Here is a 17147-nt window from a genome sequence, read left to right as displayed (position 1 = left end):
ACGCCTGAAAGTATGCTATATGTAAAATGACCAACCTTTTGAATCAGCTTAAAAAATAACTTATTCAAGAAAAAAAGATTTTGAATATTCTAGCATAAAAGAAATAAAAAAATAAAATAAAAAACCACTTATAACTTATAACACTTAAAAAACGCGTGGGTTCATTAGCCTAAACTAATGCTGTCCTAATTTTTACCTACAGTTGATCACAATGGCGAACAATCGGTCAGACATCGTTGCATGATGTGCGTGTATACAGCCGAGAACCAATTAAAATTGTGATTTTCTCTCTGTAATTGAACGTGAACATGGAAGCATTCCGTGAAGTGGTAGTATAACGATTCTTTACAAACGGTTTATAGATATTTAGCACAAATTTTATCTCTCTTCTGCTGACCATGCACAATGTCTACATGAGCTCGGGTTTCGGAGATGTAAGTAAAGATAGGCTCGGGAGGAAGTTGGTTCATATCCCCTTCCAGCTGTTTCAACTCTGCTACCGAAGCCAGGTTGTGCAGTATGCAGCACACTTTGATCAAGTCCACCATCCGAGATAGATGTCGTCCCTTGAGGTGATGCAGCCGGCGGAAACGTGTCTTGAGATGGGCGAATATTTGGTTACATTGACTAGTGACCGTCTGCAGGTGGTCGTTGTAAGTTTTCTGCGCTTGGGTAAGCAACACTTCGTCGACAGGATAGGGCACCAACAACTGGTTCAAGCAGGGATATGAAGCGTTGCCAAGCAAGCAATACCTATTGCCACATATGCGTTTGACCGTTTCCAGCAGTTCCGGCTCATCGGGATATTCCACGAAAACATCAACGAAACGTAAGTTTTCATCAATAATTGCTTGCAGCTGAATGGAATAGTGCCCCTTTGTAAGTAGATACCTCTCTGGGTTTTCTCTCGGTTTATCAATCTTGATTTGTGTTCCACCAACGCATCCTGCCGATCGAGAGTAAAGCTTATGTAGATCGATCACGCTGCACAGTGCAAAACAATAGAAATTCATAAATACTCACCAATTACGCCAGAAAAATTACATTTCTTGGAAAACGCAATGTCCGATGCTGTTTTCCTCGCTTCAGACAGTGGTATCATCAGGATGTGTTTCATACTCAAAATAGCATCCGCTACTCTGCAGATAACACTATGCAAACAGCTTACGGATAGATTAAACTGAGTTGCTACATCCCGATAGGACGTTTTATCGTGCCCAAGAAACCACAGAAACGATAACACGTGCGTTTGCGGACTAATAGCTTCGTACCCGCCATGTCCTGGAAATAATCACACAAAGAACGAATATATTACATGTCGAAACAAACCTCCAACCGCATGGCAAGTATGGCAAACCTCTTAATTTCTTGTACGCCGAAGTTGTTTCTAAATGGTTGCAGATCATCTGGACAGCTTTACGTCCAATTCGAAATTGTCGTAAAAACTCTTCGTCACTGTATTTTGGCACCACGTTTCGTATGTAGTGTGAAAAGTGCATCGTACACTGTCTGCGAAGAGTTAGTTCCAGCACTGGTTCCGCTATGGATGAACATGTTGATACCGTAAAGGTCATACAATAACTATGAAACTATTAAAAACAATGATTACCAGTTTTCAATGTCGTCTCATGTGGATCTGCCGTTTCGTGTGGATCTGCCGTTTCGTATGGATCTGCACCATCTTCCAAGTCCGAATGGGAGATTTCCAAATGTATGATCCTGCAAATAGATTTTCGTTCTTAATTAGCGTTATTCAACATTAGCCCAAAGCGTAGCTCACCTATCCGAATCCGAAGTCCCATCAGGTCGAGCATATGTCGGAGAGCTGGTTTCGAAAGATAGATTATCGAATTCATTGTCGACGGAAGCTAGTTTAAATTGTTCGATATCATTTTCTGACACATCTACCACAACTAAACACTCTTCAGACGGCATTGATATGTGTTTGCACATATCATAAGCCAAGGAAGTGGTAGCATGGTTAGCATCATCGCTGTTGTGTTGATCAACTTTGAGGCGTTTCGGGGGAACTGAAATATCGTTTTGTGTTGTCAACACCTCGGTAGAGTTTTCAACATTTACAGCACCAGACGATTTTTTAGATCCATCCGCATCGATGTGCGGCCGGTCATAGGTTAGGATACCAATGCGGCCCCATTTCACAACATTGTCGATGTGATATTTTGCGTACATCAACTGCTGGGGCGGTAAACGTTTCAGCGCGGGTACGAGCGACTTGCAATAGAGAACGATCTCATCATCATAATTATTGATACACGAAAAACTATCATCAATGGTGCTAAAAGATGTATCTATTACGATGCCAGAATTGTCTGTAAAAATGCAGATAGTTACATGAGTAATTTTGCTTTTAGCAACTATTTTTTAGTGGTTATTATAATGACATACCTCCAGTTAAACCGGAATGCAATTTTAAAGTGCGCAGTTCTTTCGATTCCAAAAAACTTAACGCTTCAAAGTACCACAGAGCCGATCGGTAGTTGCTCAAACTATTGCCAGTGGCATATGTGTGCTCCAAAGCTAGCTTCAGTTCGGTTCGGTAAGCTAAGCGAAGATCTTTTAAAAGTTGTTTAATTTCCCTAACCCCTGCTGCGGCATCTGTTTCTCGATATTTTCGTAGCAGTATATTAAGCGCACGATCACGAAGATGTTTTGGTTTGTTTTCATGTGCGTCTGACCACAGTATGGGGAGATTGCGGTAAAGTTCGATGAATTCATACCAAAAAGTTGTATCCTGATTTGAAGTCTCTATTTTGAACGCCATATTTAATACAGTTTTTTTTACGACCAATAAGCACAACACTAGTACACTACAGCGAAATAACGGATGAGAACGATGCACGATAACAAGAAAACAAAGTGTTCGTGTCGTCCATTATTTATGAACTGTCATTAGTTGTGAAACATAATCAGCCAACCCTGTCCAGCCCGGCGAGCAGGGTTCGTCAGAAAACATACACATTTCTTTCATCAAAACGTTAATCTGTTGAATCTATTGCTCCAAATCAAAACGTATATGTAATGTGGTTTTAGGATAAACTTTAGAAATGAATTCAGCCATGATTGATCCTAAAAAAACATATCGCAACATAAACCATATGTTACCGTACGGTTGGTATTAGCTTTGTGAAACAGCCCTGTACACACCGTGATGATGGGAGTTATTCGAGTACCTATTTTTATCACACCTTTCGAACCGCCAAAACATGATACGGCTCGCTGCGAACCACGAGAGACTGTTTCACGGAGTCAAATGGTTTCTATACTGTTGAATTTTATCTAAATAAATAGCATCTTTAATCTATACAAAGGCCCAGCAGTACAATACCAGACTTACTGCAGGCTAAGCACTTATCAACATACGAGAATAAATACAATTGTGTTCCTAGTACCCGTCTTTAAGTAGCTCTAACTATCCGCACTCTTGAACATCCATATTTTCTTGGTGCTCTTGTTAAGCGTGGGACGTGACCCGAAAATGTTAATTGCACTGCATAGTTTGTATCCAAGTTTCGCGTAAAATGCTTGCTGGTCAATCGTGGAAAGGTAAATTTTCTTAAGATGCAGCTTGTGGAAGCAATGCTTTTCCACTTCTTGCATCAACAGTCTCCCAATTCCTTGGCCACGCCGCTCCCGGGTAACCACTACGCTTTCCACAAACACAGCCTCCCGATCCGCAGGAATGGGAGAGAGTTTGGCATGAGCTAGCACGATGGTTTCATCTTTTATGTCCGTCGTCGTCAGCACGAAGCTGGTCGGTAGTGTTTCCTTCGATGATTCCAAACTCCACAGCCGGGCGGTGTATGATCGAGGCCATTCCGAATTTATTAGTGCTATACACTGGTCCATCAGCTCACGGTGTTTGTGGATCGGAACCACTTTGTACGGTTCGCTTATTACAGGTTGAGGAGGTGGTAGCGTCATGCCTGCGACTCAACTTCAATCGTACAGTAGCTGGAGAACAAGCAGAAGTATGTCAAGGTTACGCCAACTCATGTCGGGAGCTACCGGACACATCGCAGGAAAGGGAAACGGTAACTTACTTGCTTTTTTTTGTAACGGGACGGGATTTCAGGGTGTCCGAACGAGGCTACATCACAGATTCATATGGTGCTAAAAATAATTGTACGCACACGCACACCACCCTGAGACGGTGTACGTAGTCTGCGGATTAATATTGATAATGATGTCTAAAATTATTACCCAATAATATCGAAGCAAAGCTCTAAATAGTACCATCAGTAGGCAGCAGGAGAGTTGGGTTTTGTTCCGGAATAAACTCACTTCTCTGTTATTCTCGACATTGATCTCTTCTACTCAATGCGGTTTGCGTATGAAAATGAAGCAAAGAAAAGAACAACATTCATAACAAAACAAACCACCAGCCAGTTATGAAATGTCAAATCGCGGCGCGGGTGAAAGGCTACATGGATATATGAAATAATCTGGATATTTTAACTCATCTGGAACAAATGTAAAAATCTAAATTAAAAAAAAAAAGCTTTTGCAGCTGAGCTTTAAGAAAGGAATGAGTCATTTCAAACTCTTACTTTGTGCTGCTGAAATTCATTGTACTTTTTTATTGACTGTCACTTGAGCACATAAGCAACTAATACGCATACGCATTTAAACGAATTATCCTTTAGTATGGAAACATTCATACTAGTATCCAAACTTTTCATTCAGTGAAGTTCGGCCATCACCAGTCTGGCCCGACGGTGGCACCCACTCGACATTTTTATCATCGCTCGCTAGTTCGACAGCATCGTCAAAATCGACGTTTTCGCGAAATTTACCATCTCGGATCCGTTGTCTCGGTCGTTTCTTCTTATTGCTACTACTGCTCTCGCCGGCAGAAGTGCTGTCGGTTATAGTATCTGCTTTACTTGGTTCGTCAGCTTGCGCTACCAAAGATGACCGTTTCCGTTCATTTTTATAGTTGCTCGGTCCACCTGGCACTTCTCCCCGCGAAACGGACTTGCTTCCGGAGGGAATGTCTTCACTATTCGGAGCTGTCTTTTGAATCGATTTTGTTTCCTTTGCTATGGAAGTGGAACATTCCCCTGCATCCGCATCATCATCTTTCTCCGCTTTTATGCTAGATTCGCGGATGCCAAAAGTGTTTCGAAGCTTATTGCGCTTACCATATAGTGGCAACATTGGACGTTTGTCACCCGACGTTCCCTGTTTGACCAATCCAATCTTATCGATATCGACAGGTTTGGTTATTTGTATGAGTTTCTTCACCTGGGCAAGCTCTTCATTCAGCTGCACTTGCTCCATGCGCAAACGCCGAACCTCGAACTTGTCTATTACTTTGTCTTTAGTCAGGTTATCCAAAAATTTGTCCACATCATCGGCATTCTCTGGCAGATGCGTTTCCTGTTTGATGAGCCGCGCGTTTTGTATCTTCGATTCATTCGTCTCCAAACGTTCGAGGATTTGTGCCTCTTTGTGAATCTGAAAAAAGGGGAGTGCGATTTGTGATGGAATCGGTTAGGCATTTTGGTGAACAATATTTTAATTAATCCACAGATGCACTTACCAAATCAGCGTATGTGTGCGTTTGTGGATTTTTGGCAGCTTCTTTACGCTGCCGTCGTTTTTCGACTGCGCCCGTCCGGTCAAGAAAATCGTCGTCATCGTCCGAATCCGATTGTTTTTGGAATCGTCGTCGCGGCTCTGGTATTAAAGGATGCAAGTGTTAGTACGGCTTGGAAGTCGTGGATATAATCGAGCTTGTGGATTTAAAACTACACTTACCATGGTTAGCTTGACGCAGCAATCCCTGCCGATCTAGTATACGACAGGCTTCCAATGCACACTGCACGACCACCTCCTTTTTCTTGCCTTTATTTGTCGCTTCGGCTACGATGGGACGCCCGTCGGCATCGTCGATCGGCAGCTCCACTTTGCAACAGTACGTGCCCGACGACAGTTCTTCGACTTTATACTCCAGCTCGTGGCCCTCGCGCTCGAAGTATCCGCGCAAAGTTTTCTTCGGATCGTCCAGAAACAGTTCCTCGTTGTTGGATGTAGCGTACGGATTCTCGGTAAGGTCCGTCTCTTCGTCCGCATCTTCCGCCATACCCCATGTAATCCCCTGCTGTTCCTGTTGCAACTTTTCAATGCGTTCCTGTTCCTTTCGGGTGATCTCGTTTATCTCTTTGCACATTTCCTTTCGCTTCTTAATGTGTTCGCGCATTTCCGTGATTGTTAGACCGAGCTCGCCATCGTCGGAGGGTCCTTGAAAGATGTAAGTCCGCGAGCTCGAACCCAGCTTTATCATGTAGCCGACGCGGACAAGAACGTACGTGCGAGGCGGTATCTGTTGTTTGTTTAAAAACGTACCGTGCGTACTGTTAAGATCGTACAGATACCATCCCGGTTCGTTGGTTGCATGTGCACGATGGGTCGAAGCCTCTTCATCCTGTTCCTGTGCAGGTGGTGCACGGTACTGGAATATAGCGTGATAGCGTGAGATCGTCGGATGTGCCATATTGATATCGCAGTTGGGCAAACGACCAAACAGCCAGAACGGTTTGCTTTGCAGTTGTTTTATCTTGTCAACAATGACTCCGTTTTTCTCCACCTCGAAGCTGTATTCCTGAGATGGGTCACATTTACGGGACCAGGACGGTTCCTTATAAGGTATCGGAGGAATCTCGACATTATTCTGCTCAAACTGCTCGGCGATGTTTGGTTCCGTTCCTGTCGGTACAGCGATGTCCGCCTTTGAAACAGACGCTGGTAGACCAGACTTCCGCAGCTTGGTTAAAACCTTCGGATCTACGTTGGGTATCTTGAAATCCGCCTTTTCCGTCATATCCTGGCTTTGTTTCGCACTGCAATGTGTCCGGCAAAGGAAATATACTATGTTTGTAGATACAGCTAGGAGTTAGGCCAATCAATTAGACTGCGCTAGCTTCTCCGGAAAACAATACGCCGTAATAAGAAAACAACCCACCATCCGTTTGTTACCAGTTGAAAATTCAACACTGACAGTTGACAGTGAAATCACTGACAGTGCGATGACGTTTTCAAGCATAGCGGCCGAGATCCATTTGGTACAGAACTGAAATAATAAAAAATAAAATAAAACATTCGAATAACCAATCGGCTAATTTAATTAATCACGAGAAATATTTTCTTTTTCTAAAACTAACCTTAATGATGCTTTTGTACACACAAAACAAAAACACACTCACATAAAGCAATATTGCGTTGTCCACTAAAATAACACTGTGCGAGCAACGATCGTGCGACAGTTTGCTGAGGTAGGGTCTTCATTCAAGCAAGAGTGTGTGTTAGCAGCGGGGTAAAAAGTGAAACTATCGATCGAATGATAGAAATTCTCATAAATGTGCTATTAACAGATCCAAGCACTGCCACCATAGTATGTATAATCACGCCTATTTGATCACCAAAAGGACTGCAGTTGCCAATACCATCAAACGATATTAGTGGAACCGAAAGAACAACAGGGCAATGGTGTTACGTTTTTGGCAGAGGTTTATTGTTTTAGAAATGTTGTAGCTCCATCCTGTTACTGCCAACCATACCCAAAGAAACTTTCCAACCGTGAGCGCCAGTCTAAATGTGTAAGTGTTTAGTTTTGTTTACAAAGCAATGTGTTGTTATGCTGCTTGTTAATGCCCTTTTACTAAGCCTTAGCCTATTATCCCAACTGTATCGATCATGCAGCAAAAGTTATCCATGGTGGCTTCTACAATACCATCGAATAGGCCTCGAAACATGTCATCACCATTTTTCTTGCCGGACGTCTTTGTGATACATACGAAATAAGAAGAAAAGATTCACGACAGGGCGTTTTACTTATTCATACTTTCCAACGTTGATTGATCGTAGCCGCTGCCTTGTATTTTTGTCTTGCGTGTATATAATGTCAATAGTACGCTTTAAACCCATTTTAATAGGTATATGCTAAGGAACTCTTCTCTTATGTAGAGATTAAAAAAAAACCTTATGCGAAGGCTACTAGATTGAACTTTTAAAATATTTTACATCCATCGTGCAAAAATGTTGAGTAGCATAATAGGGTATGAGTGACAAGGTTTAAATAAAAAAAACAATGCCGGTGTTGGGACGTGCTTCTTTGAGCATCTTGCAGCATTGTAGCTTTTACTTGATATACGCGTACCTTAACATTTTTACCTTTTTTTTTCAAAGTAAGTTACATCAATTTCTTTATCTTTATTTTATTAAAGCACAGCGTATATGTTCTACGCTCATTTTGCTGCTTGTAAAGACAAGTGACGACGTGTAAAAAAAAATAACGTTTGAAAAGTGCTAAACGAACATCAATCTTGAAACCATGAGCCTCAAAACACGCAGCATTGTGTTTGTGACTTTTTTCACCAGCTGCCTGATCGTTGGATTATTAGTGGCCAGCCTCACGACCAACAATTGGATACAAGGAAATGCAAAGCGGCGAAATTATAATGAATCAAACGGGCAGGTCAATTTTGGCCTGTTTTCTGGGCATCGGCGGCTGAACGTTGGGTTTGGTTTAAGGGACCATAAAATCGATGGTAAGTAAAGAGGAGTCTCTACAGCTTTGCTGCTTATCAAACACAAGTATTGATATAATAAGCATATTTTTTCACTTTCCAGTTCCGGCAATGATCCGCAACGAACCAGACGTTATGAGTTATTGGCTTTGGTTAGGCGCTGCACTTGGCACAGGTTTCGGCATTCTGGGTGGTGTGATCACTGCCATCGCATCTGTACTTAAGTCGGCATCGGCATCAAAGAAAACTGGCACTATGGTGGTGCTGCTAGTAAGCAACCTATTCACCGGTTTCTCCCAGACAATTGCATTTGTTTGCTGGCTGGTACAGTTCTACAACTACCTCACCCACAACGTTCTGCTTGCAGAAGATCGTAACAATAGCTGGTACAGTACCGGGCTGGTAGTACTGGGATCCAGTTTCTATTTTATTCCGGCGGGTATTGTGTTGGTAGTGGTTAATTTAATTTTACTGATTGTCGCGACGCGTCTGGAACAACGGGAAAGGAAAAAGTTCCTAAGTCCTCCAACTGATGATAAAACCCAAGGCGCGATCATGTTGTACTAAAATTGCAATGCGGAATGTTTACATATTGTCGTACAATCTCTTTACTTACTCTACCAATACTCAAATTCACAAATTCATTAATTTTTGAATGTATTATCTAAAAATAAGGATGGTTTTTAAATCATGCCATAAGATGAACTAAAGACAAATGAACACAATCCACGTGAAGTTGTGGTAGTTTTAGCTACTTGCGGGTAGAGTAGATATCCACCAGTACCGTTTTAATTTTACCATTTCGGGCCTGACCTGATTTTAATCTGCGTAAGATACTATTAGGAATTCATTAATTCTTTTACCATGAAAACGAAAGCATTATTTTTAACATGAAAATAGCTACTTCAAGCTTATGAAATAAAAACAAATATTTTGTAGGATTTGTAACACATAATTGTTTCTTTTATGTCGTATGTAGTAACAAAATCGGACGTATGTATCGACACAAATATGATTAATTTATTTCTTTTATTTTATTTTATTTATAAGGAATCAACTACTATTTTACAAGGAGTCAACTTTTTATTTACAAGGAATGGCTGTTCCGTATTGTTAATGATACAACTTTGCTCCGTAATTATAGGTCTGTGTTGACGAGCTTGTGCATCGTATTTTTCCAGGTTCAAAAGCACGAATATCTTTTTCCAGGCTCTCGTGGTCTAGCCGTTTTCTTACCCATCCATCTCTGGCCAGCGACCCGAAAATTCAAGCACGTCCTTCCATGAACATCGGCACGGTTGCTGGACTACGTAACGGATTTTCCGGTTACGCGATTATCCTCTGTCCGTATCAGGGGCGGATTAAGCACTACGCAAACTAAGTCAAGGCCAACCACTTGTGGGGTTGGCTTTCAATGGCTTTCGGATTACCCCTCACATCCTACGTATGGCGGCACGGTCCATTTGGGACTTGAACCCATGATGGACATGTTGTTAAGTCGTACGAGTATGGTCCGCGTAGTATGCGATACAGCCTGTAATCAAATGACTTAAACGATGGGGAAGAGAGGAAGTGTAGCTAACTTAATCCAATTAATATATTTTAATTAACTTTACTGTAACTGAATATGTACACTGTTAGTACTAATCATGCCTTGATTGGAAAAAATAAGACAGGTATGAAATTTATGCGGTCCACTGAAAGTCAGACAGTTTTTATTTAATTCATTTAATTTAATTCAGTTCATTTAATAACAAAATGACCACGCAGCATGCCAATATGGTTCTTAAACTTTTTGATATCAGTTATTAAAGGTCCATCGACTAGTTCAGGTGACCATCTGCGTGCACGAATGTTCAACCAATTCGAATCAGTAATTATTCTATCTAAATAATGAACAACGGCATTGAGGCAATTAGGTCGTGAATGGCAGGTAAGGCAGTGCATTTCCATTACTCCTTCATTTCTGATACTTCTAAAAGTTTAAGCAACTCTAAAATTATGCAAAACAATAACTCTCTTCAAAATTACTATGATACTTTTATTGGAGCCTTCCAACCACGGTATTTGGCTGATTAAGACCATAGAGCGCCTGGCATAGGTTATGTATAACATATCTGGCCACCCAAAATAGTCCATGGAGCAATAATAACGGATATCAAATGATTTTAGCATCATATAAGTTAATATTGGCAAATTACGTGTTCATTTTGCTACGAAATGAAGACTGTACGAATTTCAGTGGACTTCATAAATTTCATACCTTTTATCACATTTATGAATATTGTTCCGAAATTTTAAAAGATATTTTGTCTGGTTTTTTGCACGTGTATAGTTAAAGAGTGTCCTCAAGGACTTGTGAAGAAAGTTTTCCGATAAGTGGTCTAGAGAACTGTCCAGGGTGCCGCAAAATCAGATAAAAGGTGAAAATATGAGGTGTCCGACATTAGGGGGCGGCCATTGTATCAGCATAATTCGGAAATACCCGCAAGTTTACTCGGCAAAATATCGCCAAAACTAGAATAACTTTGATTAAGTCGAAACCCGCTAATTCCACTTCATTTGCATTTCGTACGACTTAACCACATGCCCGTCATGGGTTCAAGCCCCTAATCGAACGTGCCGCCATACGTAGGACTGACTATCCTGCTATGGTAATGTTGTGGGCAGCCGTACCGACCCCTGGACTTGCCGTGCAGTTGCGCTGCCACCGGTCAACGTCCAAGAGGACGACAGTGTGTCACGCGCACTGTCGCATACACTAAGCGTGCGAGGGGTATCAGGATTCGCCAGCCTCGGGGCTCCAACGTCCTTCGCAGGAACCTCGTAGCTAGTACACTGTCCAGTTTTATACATACTATAGATTACCAATCTACGGGGCCCCAGGCGACCGCCTAGTCCGCCTGCCGTTAGATCTGCCGCTGCTTGACCGACACCGGTTGTTGTGCCAAAAAGAAGAAGAAGTAAATATATCCTTCATGGATGATTATGATAAAATATACAAAAACAGTAAAAGAAACTTTTAAAATTCCCATTTTTCATTAAGGTAAATCACACTAATGTTTGTGCTAACAAACAAAATGCATGGGATAACCGAGTATGTTGGTCGTATAGATGAAGATAACATGAACGTAACATAACAAAGTAAAAGAGAATTTAAAAATCCTGTCAATATTTTTTTCAATTAACACTCTGGGCGCTGTGTGGCTCGCTTTGGAATCACAGCTTTGTTCACTCCTCTTCTCTGTGATTGGTCTCTCAGCAACTCTCAGCAGAGCGCATTGCAGCGGGAAGAAAGAGAGAGCGCATATGGCAGAAGTGGCATCGTATGTGAGGATCGGAAAGAGAGTGAACGATCGTAAGCCAATGAAACGCTCTCATCGCTCTCTTATCTTGTACTGTTTTCTCTGCAGAAAGCTGATGCAAAATGCCAGCGCCCAGAGTGTTAATAATGATTTGCAACTTCAACCGCAGCCGGCTAGGTCGTAACTTTTGAGTGAGTGTTTTGCCTTTTTTTATTATTACACGTTTTTATAGAAGTCACTTAGTTTTGGCGATGAAAATGTTAAGCTGGTCACATCGCCGTATTTTGCGAGCAATATTGTATAATGCAGGGAGCGCACTCCCCTGTTTCTATTCGTTGCTAAGGTGTACTAGTGAAATTATTTTGAAAAAATATGAAAAACGTGCTGGAAATCACAAGATTCAACTTACACGGAAATTTGAGATACACGGTATTTTGCGGCCGTTTTCGGTTTTCAGTTCGTGTATTTCGGGGACCGCCTGTATAGCGAAATCGCGTAGGCCTATATCGAGTATGGCGTATTTCGTGGAATACCTGTATTTGCGGAATTAAGTTGTCAACCATTTTTTCCGTTAATCAACCAGTGTGGTGATCGAAATGACAGCACACTTGACGGCTGTTGTCACACACCAAAACAAAACAACACGACGGCAATCGGCACAGAATAATTGCAAACGATCCCTTAGACATTTTGATTCAAACTTTTTCTCAATAAATCCACATTTTGGAAAATGTACACATTGTTGAGTGGTTTTTATAAGTATCTCACACAGAAGGATGAGTATTGCATATTAATACTGGGACTGGACAACGCTGGAAAAACGGTAAGCACTTACTGTGAAAGTTGATGTGTACACCAATATTTTCAAAACATTCATTATCATTTCTCTTTGAACTAGACCTACCTGGAGGCGGCAAAGACGAAGTTTAGCAAGAACTACCGAGGAATGAACCCGAGCAAAATTACGACAACCGTGGGTTTAAACATTGGCCAGATCGATATTGCTGGCATACGGATGAGCTTTTGGGATTTGGGTGGCCAGCAAGAGCTGCAGTCACTGTGGGATAAATATTACTCGGAATCGCATGCCGTTATCTACGTCGTCGATTCGAATGATCGTGTTCGCATGAATGAATCAAAGGAAGTGTTCGATCGTATGATCAGCAATGAGTATTTATCGGGCATTCCCTTGCTAGTGCTAGCTAACAAACAGGATCTGCCAGATTGCATGGGTGTGCGAGAAATAAAACCCGTCTTCCAGGAGTCCGGTCATCTCATCGGACGCCGAGACTGTCTCGTGATGCCTGTATCAGCGCTTACCGGGTAATTGCTATACTTTAGTTTTTTAACCACCGTTAGATTCACCACTGTTTTTTACACGTACTGTTGCTCTTTACCTGATTTTTTTTTTTAGGGAAGGTGTTGACGAGGGTATAAAATGGTTGGTTGAGTCCATTAAGCGCAATTCAATCATTCGACCACCAAAAACGGAAGACACTTGATTGTAATTGAATGTATCAATGCTTTTATTTTTCTTGCGTATTACGATTGTGATAAAGCTGGGTGGCGATTCAGAGAAGCTATACAAACCAGAGTGGCAGTTTTTTCTTCAATAGAATTATGTTGTGTATCACACTTACATCATAATTTAAGTTCTTTATTTCAGGAACGATCAATGTCAACAACAACTTCTACCAGCTAATAAGAATGGCGAAAAGCATTGAAACTATTTTGTTGATGCCAAATAAAAGTCTTCACAGCCTTATTGTTGTTTACTTTTTATCATTCTTATATTTATATTTATTCTACACAAAATGTAATGAGTATGCACTTACAGATTCTTCCGGAAATATTACCATTTTCTCAATCATTCTCGTAACAATACATACAAACAACGGAGGAAAGAATAAATTTCGTAAGACATACGGTTTTATTGTAGTTGAACTGAATACTTTTTATTTCTCTTGTGATTCTAGTATTATAACGGAACTTTTTACATACTGAACTTAAAACGCTAAATGGTCCTAGTGTAACAACGTTTCGATATTCTTAAATCCATTCTTACTATTATACAAAATGTTAATTTGTTTAAGGGCTATGCATAATAGTTTATTACACTTACATTACACTAACCTACATTATTACATTACACTAACCTCGAACAATACGCGCACGCATAAACACTTGTATCTGTAGAATTTTGTACATGTTGTACATTCCATATTTAATCTTCTTAACGCCCCTTACCACTCAATCATGACGAATACAATTAAAATAATCCTATGATATGCAATATTGTACTGTGAGAAGATCTGCTATCAAAAGCTAGTTAGCATCTATTTGTTTAAACTTTGGCCTTCTACCATGGTAAGTTCTGAAGTTGAATTTCTTGGCCAATCTCGGAATATTATCGATGTTTCGTAATAAAAAATTCAGAACTTGCGAAACTTTTTAGAGGAGACCCATCGTCATCGCCAAATTTCTAAAACTTAATCAAACATTTTGCCATTACTTTAGATGAGTCAGCAAAAAATAAAAAAGTAATAAAATAAAATAAAAGTTTTATGTTCAAATTGATTGAAATGTTTTAGCCTTTCAAGATTTTGAAAAACTCTGCATCCTTACCACAGATGCATCAAACAAAGCACTAGGAGCAGTTAAACAACGAACCTCCAATGAAGAACGTCCAATTACATGCTTTTCTCGAACTCTTTCAAGAACCGATGAAAATTACGCCAGCAATGTAAAGAGATGCTAGCAGTTGTATGGGCATTACGAACCTTGCGAAACTGCATCTATGGAGCAAAGCTTAAAATTTTCACTGATCACTTCTCACTAAAATGTCGCCTAAAAATCGGCCTTTCTTAGAATTTCCTAGGTTAAGCGACAAACCAGAGAAGTTTGCTATCACGAGCGTATGAAATCGAACATCAGTCCATCTTTAGCACTCGACGCGATCGGTCAAAATAAATGAATTGTCACAGCAGTCCAAGTCTAAGTTTTAATGTTTAAATTCAAAACATTTTTTGGTCCTTCGATTCGAATTCGAACATTTGGTTACTCGAAACGAATTCCAACAGCAGTTTTGCTTAGTTCGATTCGAAACCTAATGCTAGCCACAATCACTATCCGCGAACGTGATTGTGCACAGTGAAAGTGTTGATGAACAATAAGAACAATGTCAGTGGAACGCACGCCGGTAAAAGTTGCCGATCTAGTGGGCGACCAAAGTGACACACCAGGTGAACAATTGCCGTTGACGTCTAAGATGGATCTCTCTGACCCGTTCAAAGGTTTCGGAACGGGAAAAAGTGACATGTTGGAACATGAAAAGGCTTCCAGAGTGCGTGATCATCTCGATCGAAAGATGAACCGACTGGATACCATTCTAAGCGATGCGGATCTGGAAATTTCCCAGCTTAACGAATGTGCGGACCGACTTGCGGCGGTGCAGTCGGAATACGAGAAAGTGCATGTGAGCATTTTACAAGTGTCGGACACAATCGAAGAAGAGGAAGAAATTTATGCACGCTTCGAGACGAAGTTGTATAAATTAATGCGAAACGCAAAGCAGCGAATCGCTGCAGCTACAGTGAAAGAAGTGTTACCTTCTAACGTTTCGAAGCAAACATCGCGAGTGAAGCTACCGGAAATCAAACTACCGAAATTTGACGGTTCTTTGCAAAATTGGACGACGTTTCGTGATAATTTCAAAACGCTGATAGATGCGGCGCCGGAGCTAAGTGAAGTGGACAAATTTACGTATTTGATTTCATGTCTAACGGAAGATGCAAAGCGCGTGATAGAAGTGATAGAAGTTACCACAGCGAATTACAGCGTTGCCTGGGATTTACTATGCACCAGATATGAGAACAAATATCTAATAGTGAAATCTCATGTGGACTCTATTTTTGCCATCTCTCCGATTAAAAAGGAATGTCCGGAATCTATCATGCGTCTCGTGGATGAATTTGAGCGAAATTTGAAAATGTTAGAAAAGCTTGGTGAACGGCCTGAAGGGTGGAGTACGTTGTTAGTGTTTCGCTTGTCATCGTGTTTGGATCCGGCTACTTTGCGACAGTGGGAAACACATAAGCGTTCGACTGAAGTTCCTACCTACGACGAGTTAGTGAAGTTTCTCCGAGATCATTGTAGAGTGTTACAATCTGTGGAATCAGTGAAATTAGATCCGTCGGACAAAACCTCATCACAGTTTCGACGCAAACCGGTCCAGAAGAACACAGCAGCGTATTCGACAGTGTCCTTAGGTGCAGCGGAAAAGTGTGTTTTTTGTCGTGACGTGAAACATTCTCCTTACAAGTGCGTTATGTTCCGAAACATGGCAGTGAATGATCGAAAGGATTTAGTGAAGAACAAGAAACTGTGTTTCAATTGTTTATCATTGGGTCATACGGTTAAGGACTGTCCATCAGGTACATGCCGTATTTGCCACAAGAAGCACCACACCATGTTACACGAACAATCGAATGCCATGCCAGTTCAGGAAGTATTGCAACAGCAAACGATACCCGAATGCCAACCCGGTCCTTCCACTCCCGCTTCGTCTAATCCAGAAACTCCAGCTTCGTTAAATCATTGTTTTGTGAATGTGCCACCGGCTTCTAATCAGGTATCTTCAACGGTCTTGCTTCAAACGGCCGTGGTCAAGGTATGTGACTGCAACGGAACGCAGTATTGGGCGCGAGCTCTGCTCGACTCAGCATCACAATTGAATATTGTGACAGAACGACTAGTACAACGTCTTCGACTCCCTCGCATCAAGGAAGTACACTCGATCGGCGGTATTGGTGAGTCGAAAATCATGTCTTACTCATCGGTCATGGTGAGCATCAAGTCAATTTGGAGTGCTTTTAGAACGACATCCAAATTTCATGTGCTCAGCCAAGTCACAAGAAATCTACCGGTAAGTGCAGTCGATCTAACAAAGCTAACCTTACCTCTAAACATCGAACTAGCAGACCCTAATTTCCATGAACCCGGACCAATCGACATGAAAATCGGCATGGACCTGTATTATCTAATCTTGGAAGAGGGCCTTTTGAAAATGCAGTCAGGTGCATTGGCAGTACAAAAAACTGTGCTAGGATGGGTCATAGCTGGAAGAGCCACCGTTTGCCAACCAAGTGAGCAAACATCAGTAGTGGCTCATGTGAGCAGCAACCTCGACGCACAGCTTAGACAATTTTGGGAACTTGAAGCATGCCAGACTAACAGCAAACTATCGGTGGAAGAAAGCAAATGTGAACAATATTTTGATAGAACAACAAAA

The 17147-nt window shown here is 41.3% G+C and overlaps 4 protein-coding genes across 12 annotated transcripts; 2 read left to right on the top strand and 2 right to left on the bottom strand.

Moving 5' to 3' along the window:
* Positions 1-325: 325 nt before the first annotated feature.
* Positions 326-4487, bottom strand: LOC11175844 (N-alpha-acetyltransferase 80). 8 transcript variants are annotated; one of them, XM_061644268.1, is made up of 8 exons: positions 4306-4487; positions 4065-4166; positions 2410-3975; positions 1781-2333; positions 1610-1719; positions 1358-1540; positions 1024-1281; positions 326-946 (listed from the first exon to the last, which is right to left on the bottom strand). In XM_061644268.1, the coding sequence occupies exons 3-8, from the start codon at positions 2783-2785 to the stop codon at positions 357-359; spliced, it is 2070 nt and encodes a 689-aa protein (XP_061500252.1). In that variant the 5' UTR covers positions 2786-3975; positions 4065-4166; positions 4306-4487; the 3' UTR covers positions 326-356. The 8 variants fall into 8 exon arrangements, with proteins under 8 accessions (XP_061500252.1, XP_061500251.1, XP_061500250.1 ...); XM_061644267.1 differs by having other exon boundaries at positions 4065-4134; positions 4306-4485; XM_061644266.1 differs by having other exon boundaries at positions 4065-4134; positions 4258-4483.
* Positions 4488-4571: 84 nt separating this feature from the next.
* Positions 4572-7091, bottom strand: LOC1275945 (kanadaptin). Its single transcript, XM_315239.6, has 3 exons — positions 5785-7091; positions 5567-5703; positions 4572-5481 (listed from the first exon to the last, which is right to left on the bottom strand). Exons 1-3 carry the CDS (start codon positions 6845-6847, stop codon positions 4684-4686), a joined length of 1998 nt encoding a protein of 665 aa, XP_315239.5. The 5' UTR covers positions 6848-7091; the 3' UTR covers positions 4572-4683.
* A 30-nt stretch (positions 7092-7121) lies between these two features.
* LOC1275946 (uncharacterized) lies at positions 7122-9500 on the top strand. Of its 2 annotated transcripts, none has more exons than XM_061644284.1 (3): positions 7122-7622; positions 8250-8573; positions 8656-9500. In XM_061644284.1, exons 2-3 carry the CDS (start codon positions 8357-8359, stop codon positions 9117-9119), a joined length of 681 nt encoding a protein of 226 aa, XP_061500268.1. In that variant the 5' UTR covers positions 7122-7622; positions 8250-8356; the 3' UTR covers positions 9120-9500. The 2 variants fall into 2 exon arrangements, with proteins under 2 accessions (XP_061500268.1, XP_315240.3); XM_315240.4 differs by having other exon boundaries at positions 7263-7622; positions 8255-8573.
* Positions 9501-12419: 2919 nt separating this feature from the next.
* Positions 12420-13622, top strand: LOC1275947 (ADP-ribosylation factor-related protein 1). The gene is made up of 3 exons (XM_003436808.2): positions 12420-12680; positions 12756-13180; positions 13272-13622. The coding sequence occupies exons 1-3, from the start codon at positions 12588-12590 to the stop codon at positions 13357-13359; spliced, it is 606 nt and encodes a 201-aa protein (XP_003436856.1). The 5' UTR covers positions 12420-12587; the 3' UTR covers positions 13360-13622.
* Positions 13623-17147: the final 3525 nt, after the last annotated feature.

Source organism: Anopheles gambiae, chromosome 2, assembly GCF_943734735.2.
Source record: "Anopheles gambiae chromosome 2, idAnoGambNW_F1_1, whole genome shotgun sequence".
NCBI classification, from domain to species: domain Eukaryota; kingdom Metazoa; phylum Arthropoda; class Insecta; order Diptera; family Culicidae; genus Anopheles; species Anopheles gambiae.
Note: the sequence above shows the minus strand (reverse complement) of the source record. Positions and strands in the feature narration are given on the sequence as shown.